The following is a 9,019-nucleotide window of genomic DNA, read 5'->3' on the forward strand; positions in this document are numbered from 1 at the left end:
ATAAATAATTTTACAAAAGTTATCTAACAAGTCTGGCTTTGCAGCTCCATTCAACAGAGGGGTATCTCTGTGTCCGTAGCCCCTCTAATTTAAACAGATTCTTTAGCTTTTTGCATCAGTACGTACAGACTTTGCATCGGTAAGTACACATTACCTCTTCAGTTTACCAAGTTAAAACAGTCCTAGCTAGAAAGTAGCTTTTGAACAAATGACAACTGAAAACATACGACTACTGTTAAATCAAAACACATAAAGCATACTGCATATTACTATTTGCCATCATATTATCAAGCCATCGATGCAAAATCTTCTGAAAACACAATGTTTGTCCAGAGATACGACTGTAATTAAACTTCTTTGAACACTTTAAAACATGAGGCATTTGACGGACTACACTTCTTTCGTAACAGTAACAAATTGTTTCCTTAAGCAAGTCAGTATGGTGGAAAAAGACAGAATGAAAAAAAAATTATTCTGAAACCTGTACGTTGATTGCTTTAAACTTCCAACGTTGCACCGGATTGCAAATACACAGCTTTCACATTAACAAGAGCACATGCTGCATGAACGGTTCTTACACAACCTCTAAGCACCGCAGAAGTACGTACTCCAAAACACACGGTAAAGCAATCCTAGTCTTCCAACACCCAACTTGAATAGCTACACGCAGAACTGCTCAGAAGTCGATACACCAACTAGTAACGAGGCAGATAAACCACAAAGAAAACAACTTGCAATAGGAAGCTCAGAAAAAATAACTCATACCTGCATAAATCATGTACTTCTTAACCATAAAGTAGATATTACTTATGAAGCTTAGCAGGAAACTGAAGAGTAATTTTGGATTGAACTACTGTTAAGTATTTAACTACTGTGAGTCTTTCTGTACTGATACATGTGAACAGAAACTTGCAAATGCTGGGATTACTTAAAAATTGCATGGCAACTTTCCACTGTACATTCAGAAAATAAATGAGACAATAAAACTCTGTGAGCTGAAAGCAACAAGTGTTCACCCAAAGTTACTAGAAGTCTGAAATTCACTGGTAATTACTTTTTTTTTTTTTTTAAATGGGACAGGGCATATCGTACCACCGTCTCAAAGCAGATGGGAGTAACAGGGAGCCAAGGGAAAGCCTGACTGCATATTCAAAGGATCTGTGGCTCACAGCAGAGATTTCATGATTTGATATAACTGATGAGCAACCTGAAGAGAAATTTTTAAAAAAGAGCACAGAAAGACCAGAGAATCGGTAAGCCTGAGGGAGGAAGGTGCCCGTGGAATAGTTACACCCAGAGACCCTTTACTCTTCTGCTCTGTCCCAAAGCATGTCAGTGGGTCAGACCTATGTGTCCGAAGGAACCGATGTGGCTATGCAGAGATCTGGTCTGTTCTGCATTGGCAACGTGGAACAACCTTCCCCGTATTTTTGTGAACTATATCCTCGCTGTCCTGAGATTTTCCACATTTATCATTCCTCATGTAAAGTACTAAATACTGCACACTGAGTAACTGCGGCTTTATTTCACCTCAAGGAAGATAAATCTACTGCTTCCAACTTTAAAAAGGAAGCAAGCAAACCGAGGGGCATCTAATTCACTCTACAAACAGCAGAACCTAACAGCGAAGTGCCAGTGGCAATGCAGAAATCTTTCTCGAGGGCTCAAGCAGTCCAATTTAAGCAGCCCAAGCTCATGCCTTCCCGTATCATTTCTCTCTTTATGTCGTGCTCTCCGATTGCTAAAGGAGCATCTGCCCCGGACACGTTTTTATTCACGCAGTCCCCAAGATACAATAGGGATAAGGTTGTTGGGAAAAAGCAGGGAAATAAAATTACAGCAACAAAGCACCCCTACACCACCACAGGGCAGACTGCGATATAACCTGTTGTAGGCACGTTTCGGCAGAAGGCAGAGCTAAGTAACGGGCTGCCTGGGGGCTCGGGCGGCGGAGCCGGAGGGGTCTCTCCCCAGCAGCCGATGCCTCTGCTCGCTCCGGGCTGCAGCGGAGGCGCCCGGCTGGGCTGGCCCCCTCGGAGGGGCCGCGGCGGCTGGCTCCGGGAGGGGAGCAGGACTGCCTTCCCCCCCACACCCCCCACTCCTCCTCCTCCTCCTCCCTCACGCCCTGTCCCCGCTGGCAGAGGGCAAAGTTATTTCCCCCGCGCACGGCGGCAGCGGGGGCAGCAGCCGCTGCGGAACCGCTCGCTGCCTCTCGCAGCCCGGCTGCAACTCTCAAAGAAGTTTCTGCCGGCGAGCAGAACCGCGGCTGAGGTTCGCCCGCGCTCCCCCCCCCCCCCCTTTTTTTTTTTTTAAATCCCCCTCCTTAGTTTTTACGTTTACTTAATCATTTATTTACACACACACACGCCCCGCCGGCAAGCCCCCAGGGTGCCAGCCGGCCCGGCAAAACCGCTCCGCGGCCATTCACGGCCCCGCTTCCCGCGGAGAGTGCGCGCAGCCGGGCGGCGGCGCTCCCCTCCCGCCCCGCTCCGCTCCGCTCCGCCCGGCCCCTTACCTGCGATCTCCTGGTAGGGCACGCTGGCCAGGCTGAAGCCCTTGGCGCTGTACGCCTGCCGCACCTCGCCGCAGCTCCGCGCCTTGCCCTCGGCCCCCGCGGCCGCGGGCAGCAGCAGCAGCAGCAGCAGCGGCAGCAGCCCCGCCAGGGCGCAGCTCCGCGCAGCCCCTTGCGCCGCCGGCATGGCGCGGCGCGCAAGTCCCGCGCGGCGCGCAAGTCCCGCGCCGCCGCCGCACCGCCGCCGCGCCGCCTCCGCCGCCGCCGCCGCCGCCGCACCCCCCGGTTGCGGGGGCGGCGGCCCGGGAGCCCCCCCGGTCGCCGAGGCAAACTTTTGCGAGGCGGGGAGGAGATGGGCGCGCAGGCACACACATGCGCGCACGGCGGGGGGCAGGAGAGCGGCAGCCTCGTTTCTCTCCCCCCCCCCCCCCCGCCCCCCCCCACCCCGGCTCCTTCTCCAAACGCAAAGCGCTCTCGCCCCTCGCCGGGGAAAAAAAAAAAAAAAAAAAAAAAAAAAAACCAAAAAAAACCAACAACCAACAAATCAACCCCCCCCCCCCTTAAAAAAAAAAAAAAGGGAAAGGAAAAAAAGGGGGTAAAAATCGGGCTGTGGGTTGTGAAAGCGCGGGCGCGTTGCTGCGAGCGGAGTCCCGGGCCAGCGGCAGCGCGATCCGGCGCGGAGCTGCGCCTGCCGCCTCTGCGCGGCTGGAGGTGGTGGGAAAAGCAGCCGGCGTGGGGCCGGACTGGACAGCGGCTCCGTGCGTGCCGGGGGGTGTGGGGGGGTGTGTGGGTACGCGCGCGTGTGTGTGCGTGTGCATGCGTGTGGTGCACTGGCTGCGTGTGCCTGTATTGACGGGATCCGGGGAAACCTCTGCTCCGCGCAGCGCTGGAGCAGCCCCCCCCGGAGCCAGGCAGGGAGAAATCCTGGAGGCAGATACGGCGAGGGAGAGCCGCGCACACACGCACACGCATACACACACACACACACACACACACACAAAAAAACGTGCTACACATTGCATCGCCGAAATACAGGAGCAGAAAGCAAATCCTGGCGTGGATCGCTGTTTGCTGGCGGAAGGAAGGAAAAGCACCCACAGCCCCGAAAACTTCTTCCTCCCCACGAATCCAGCCGCTCCTAGCCCCCAAATTACAAATTGCCTGCTAGCAAGAAGTCAAAAAAGATGCTCTTCGGCGGTATTGCTCTCTGTAATGCCAAGTTTGGGCCCCGTACTCTTTTTTCTCATTAATTATTATTTGTTGCACACAAAAATACCCGAGCTGAAGGGCTAGAACGAGGATGAGTCTCGTCTAAAGGAGAGAGAAGGAAGGATGTTCTGTGCATCAGACAGAGAAGAATGAGGAGGAAACAAGAAGGGCAGTCCTTGACCGGGTAATTCGTGCCACCCTAGGAGAGGAGAGCAGGGGACAAAACCATAAATTCCTTCCTGCAAATGAGCATCGGCAAAGAACTGAATGGGGGAAGCGAAGAAAATTCCTGCAAGGTGAATTCAGTCTCTGCTTAGGGAGAAAGAAAAATATTCTGTTCTAAGGTATTTGATAATAAAATCCAAAGTTACAGTTTGAAAGGATTTATTGCGGTGCTTTTTATGAGTACCGTAGAAGAAGTGCGACGGTTTGTCAAAAGTATATGGACAGAGATGTCAGGCCCAGGAGGAAGCGAAGGCGGCCAACAGAAGAGATAAAAGACCATCAACTTGGAGACCCACTTATCAGTGAGGAACCATGGAACAGTATCATGCCACTATCATAATTCAAATGCATTCCAATTAGAGGGAAATTATGAGGTGCCAATACCGCTGCAGTGTTAGTCTTGAGTCTGGGCCAGCGTACGCATCCTGGTCCCACCTGACGTGGTGTGTTCCCCTAGCCTCCCTTACCATTTTCCCTCTCCCACACTGCCATTCCTTTTTCCCTCCCCTTTTCCCCACCAAGCGAGTGATGATGCTCTGGCACTGCTTGTGTACACAGCAGAGAAACAGCAGTTGTGTGCGCAGCCCTTCTCCTTCCTCTTCCTGGCAAAGTTCCTGCGTGCGCAGGGCCAAGTTGGGGCCGGGAAGGAGTGGGTGAGCAATGGATTTGATCAGAGTCCTGCAATCCAGTCAGAAAGATGGGCTTAGCACCCATCCCTACAACCTCCCCCTAAGGCGAGATGTCTTTAGCGGATAGGTGCCAAGCCCCAGTGAGATAAGGTTGGAAGGGCAAAGGCTCGGGGAGCGGGGGAAGGTTGGCGAGACAGAGAGATTTCCTTCCTTTTTCCGAGTCCACAAGCCCTTTAAAGCTCCACGGACTTGCCAGCTCAAAAGGTTTTATTACATTCCATAATCCTTGCTAGAGCTTGTTCTGGGGGAGTGGGTGAATAGGTGTGGTAACAGTGTCTAGTGCTATCATCCAGCCTCATCTCCTGGAGGACAGGATGGAAGTCACTGCTTTAGCAACCACAAATAGAGAGCTCCATGTGTTACCAGCCCACTACAAATCATAAGGTGTTAGTACATGTTAGTGACCCCGTATTAATGAAAAGTTAGGCAAGGTCTGTATATTTACTATGTGGAAAACCTTTGGCAGATCTGTGTGTAAGATCTCACTGTATGTAAGATACATATGGTTCACCCCAAGATAGGATGAGGAGGGTGTTACAAATGTTAGACACACCTCATTTCTTCTGGATTGCTCAAACTCTCCTCTACATTGTGGTCAAAGCAGAGAATTAGCTTACCACATATCAAGCATGACAGACTCCCCCACAATCCAGGCTTCTTCAACATTTCTTCAACCCACAGGAAAGTTATTTGACACAAATTCAATGATGGAAATGAGAAAATCAGCAGACTGGTTTGAAGTGCAGAAGTCATCATAAAATAGCAAAAGGGATTCTGTGATTAACTCAGGGGTGCATCTAGGTAAACGTTTTTTAGGAATATTGTAAATTTGCTAGAAAAAATGGGGCTTATTCACCCCTGCATTTTTTTGCAAATACCAGTTGAATTCATACCATTGGTAGCACGATAGCACTTTTATATAAGGCGATGACAGCATGATATAACCTTTATATAACATGGGAAACCTGCTGTGGGAAAATCAGACTCATTTCCACCCTTGAATCCCGCCTCTGACATAAATAGCCTAAAGCGCCAGTTGCGTCGTAGTCCTGCGTGTTGAAGGAACACCTTACTCTCCCAAGAGCTCACGTTTAAACACAGATATTTCTACCGCTTCAACAAATCTCCTACTCATCACACGGGAGAATCATTGTGTGTTCTCAGCACATATGTAATTAATTTTGTACAAAATAGAAGAGCTCCAAAGAAAGCCCCGGTCGGAATGCGCTCTAAGCCGGTGGCTTTAGCAATCCCTTAGAAACATAACACCTTCTGCCAGGCACATCATAGGCACGAGCTAAAAGCTCTCCTATGGTCACACCATACTCATCCTTTTTCAGCTGTACCTTATAAAACCGCATGTAACTAGTGTGCTTCACAACTAGTGAAAACACCTCTTTCGTTTGTTCTTTCAGAAGGAGGCACAAGCCATCACTTGTTGCTGAATTGGAAACAATTTAACATATATAAGGCGGTGAAGGAAGTTCTCCTTCCTCCTCCTCGGCATGATGATCAACGTCTTCCAGGTTAAAGTGTTCTCTGGCAGAGGTGGACTTGATTCTGAGTTGCCGCACATCAGCGAGTGCTCAAAACTCTAAGTTGGGTAAAAGACTGGCTTTTCCTATATCAATTTTGGGAAGCAACGCATTCCATTCATTTGCATAGACACCAAAATGAAACATTTTATTTTAGTTAAATGGAACATTTTAATCACCAGGGAATGTTTTTGTTTCTTTTGCATTTCTATGGAAAGAAATAATAGCATTTTAAAAAAATTTGGTTTTAATATTTTTGCTTGCTTGGCAGTCGGACTGAAAATCAATCATTTACGCACTTGGAGAGCCCCCTCCACCAAACACATTCAATGTAGTAACATAGATGACTACTTACAATGAAGATTTTGCAATGCATCTACCAGCCAAGTTTACCACAAGTGGGCTTTTTTCCCCCAAGTTATTCCAAATAGAAGGTGTTTATTCGTATCAAGTTCTACTGATTGATTTTTTGCAAACTTTTCCCTAAAGTTGTGCCAAAAATGTGGAAGACAAATGATTTTTAACCTTTATTTCCAAATATTTCTATAAAAAATAGATTAAAAATAATCATTCACACCCCATCATAACAAAAACATCAATGCAAAGTGGAGCAGCAGCCAGCGTTAATTCCTCCAACCACTGAAACACTCTGCCCCGCATGGCTGAGGCAGTTTTATGGTGTGCAGTAAAGGAGCTATGGAATCTCTAAACAATAAGGACAAAAATAAATATTGAATTGCTGCATCGTTTGCCAAGCAGCCATCGGCTTGAGCTCTGAACAATTCAAGGACATGGTGGAAAACCACATGATTATGGATTTTAAACATTATAAGACGTAGTACATAGGCGTGAGTTTGAGGATCGTACAAGGAAGTTTTGCTCATTTTTTTCATATTTTTGAGTTATTTCACTTTAGAAACAGGATAAATGATGTTATGTTGAAAGATACACTGATTTATTATCAGGTGTTATCAAAAAACTCTCACTGATGTCATGGGTATTAAGGGGACTGCATAGGCAAAAGCATCTTTCACCTGTCTTGACAATAAAGCTTTGGCAAATGTCAAAATGCTCTATAACTCAACTTCACAACAAAAAGAATCTGACTTCTAGATTCACCGTTAAATCTATGTGCTCCGTAGATTTGCAGCTTTCACATAATGGATTTCTAGCAAGAAGGTTTCACGGGTTGAGGCAATAATTGGTGAGATTCTCGGATGTCCAATAGAATTATTGCCGGTGAAGAGACTGTGACGTTTCTGTTATTTCTGCAGGCGCAGGACTGCTGCTGTGCCATTAGCACCAGGCCCTGAAGCACTGCAGAAGCTGTAGCTCCGGGGAAGGGAGGAGGGCTGGTAGGATCCTGCCTTCATCTTGGTGGGAGATCCATCCCCACACAGGTTTCCAATGCATTTTTTTTTTTTTTTAGAGTACAGAACACATCCTTGATAACGAGGACCAAGCCACCCACACTCCAGGTTGTATGCCCCAACAGGGAAATGTGAACGCGCTCCTTTTTCTGTAAAACTGTGGACGAATACGGAGAAGTTACATGAAGAAAATGTTCTTCTTCTAGGTCTACAGTGTCTACTCCAGGTGGATGTGGTTCTTTAAAAGTCCAGAAGATATGAATTGTATGGTGATGAGGTAACACTCTGAAACTGAGCTATGAATTTGTCCCAATAAAACTTTCCAAAGGCCAGTTTAATGAAGGCATACATTGCAGCATCAAAAGGTCCCTTTTAAATGGTTTTTCATGTGGTGTCCAGGGCCTTCATAGAAAAAACTTTCTTCACCCAGCACAAGCTGCTCTTCCTTATTGCTCCATGCTAGAAGGGGAAACTTTTTTTTCTTTGCACTGTATGATATTTGCTGCAAAATTAATGCAAAGCCCAGTTCTTTCCAAAAAGTAAGCTCTAGAGGCACAGGTGTGAAGAACTCATCTTGCTCTTAAAGTTGCACTCAAAAATAGAATTGTCAACACAGCTGCTAGATAAGTCCTCTTAGAAAAGGTTTTGAGACTCATGGCCAAGAAAACAGACCTGCTAAATATACAGAATAATGAAATACAACTAGCTTTCTTTCCTCTGAAAGTTTTCAGAGACAGAAGGTAAAAAAATGATCTAAGATTCCATATGCTCAGTTACACATAATATAGGAGGCTTAGGCTCCCATAAAAAAGGTTTATAAGTGGTAATCAGTGATATCATATTAATTATAAGCAGTAGTGGTTGCTCTTGAAATCTGCAGGCTATGCTATTTTGGGCAAATAGCAGCATTTTATTTTAGCTGTTCATTTTATGAAACCTTTTGTGAACAAATGCTAGAAGTTTATGCATAGCAACTGAATGGGTAAGTTGAAATGCCTGGGTTTTGCAGCAACAGTATGCAAAGGCTGGACAGAACCATCGGTCCTTTGAGGTGAGGATTACAGCAAACAATCTGCGGCTGTTGTTCATAATGATTTTAAAAAAATATATTTTTCTATCTATTTATTTAATGTCATTTAATCTGCCCATTTTTAATAAAAACAATGGACCACAGTGGCATTCTCTCTTAAATAAAAAGCCTACAGTTTGTATTTCCTTAGAAAATACCAGTTCCAAAAGAAGGGGAAAAATGAAATTATTTTTAAGACCATAACTTTTCATTACAATAAACAGTGAAACCATCAAACCGAAGTGCACATATATAGACGAATTCTGTCCTTATGCTCAATTTCACTGAAGTCCAAAACATTTTTAAAGCTTGAATAAATGTTGGCAAAGTTCCCAAATCCAACAATTTATATATTTGTGTAGATCTTACACTGATCAAGGAATAGCATTTTAAATATTATGTACTGCTTC

The 9,019-nt window shown here is 46.1% G+C and overlaps 1 protein-coding gene across 1 annotated transcript in view; it reads right to left on the reverse strand.

Moving 5' to 3' along the window:
• Nucleotides 1-2,886, reverse strand: part of GPC6 (glypican 6) — a 777,565-nt gene extending 774,679 nt beyond the window's left edge. The window contains 2 exon segments of the mRNA XM_041128712.1: nt 2,516-2,825; nt 2,827-2,886. Of these exon segments, the coding sequence (XP_040984646.1) occupies nt 2,516-2,825; nt 2,827-2,886 (370 nt within the window).
• Nucleotides 2,887-9,019: the final 6,133 nt, after the last annotated feature.

The sequence above is a fragment of the Aquila chrysaetos genome, chromosome 14 (assembly GCF_900496995.4).
Source record: "Aquila chrysaetos chrysaetos chromosome 14, bAquChr1.4, whole genome shotgun sequence".
Lineage (NCBI taxonomy): Eukaryota > Metazoa > Chordata > Aves > Accipitriformes > Accipitridae > Aquila > Aquila chrysaetos.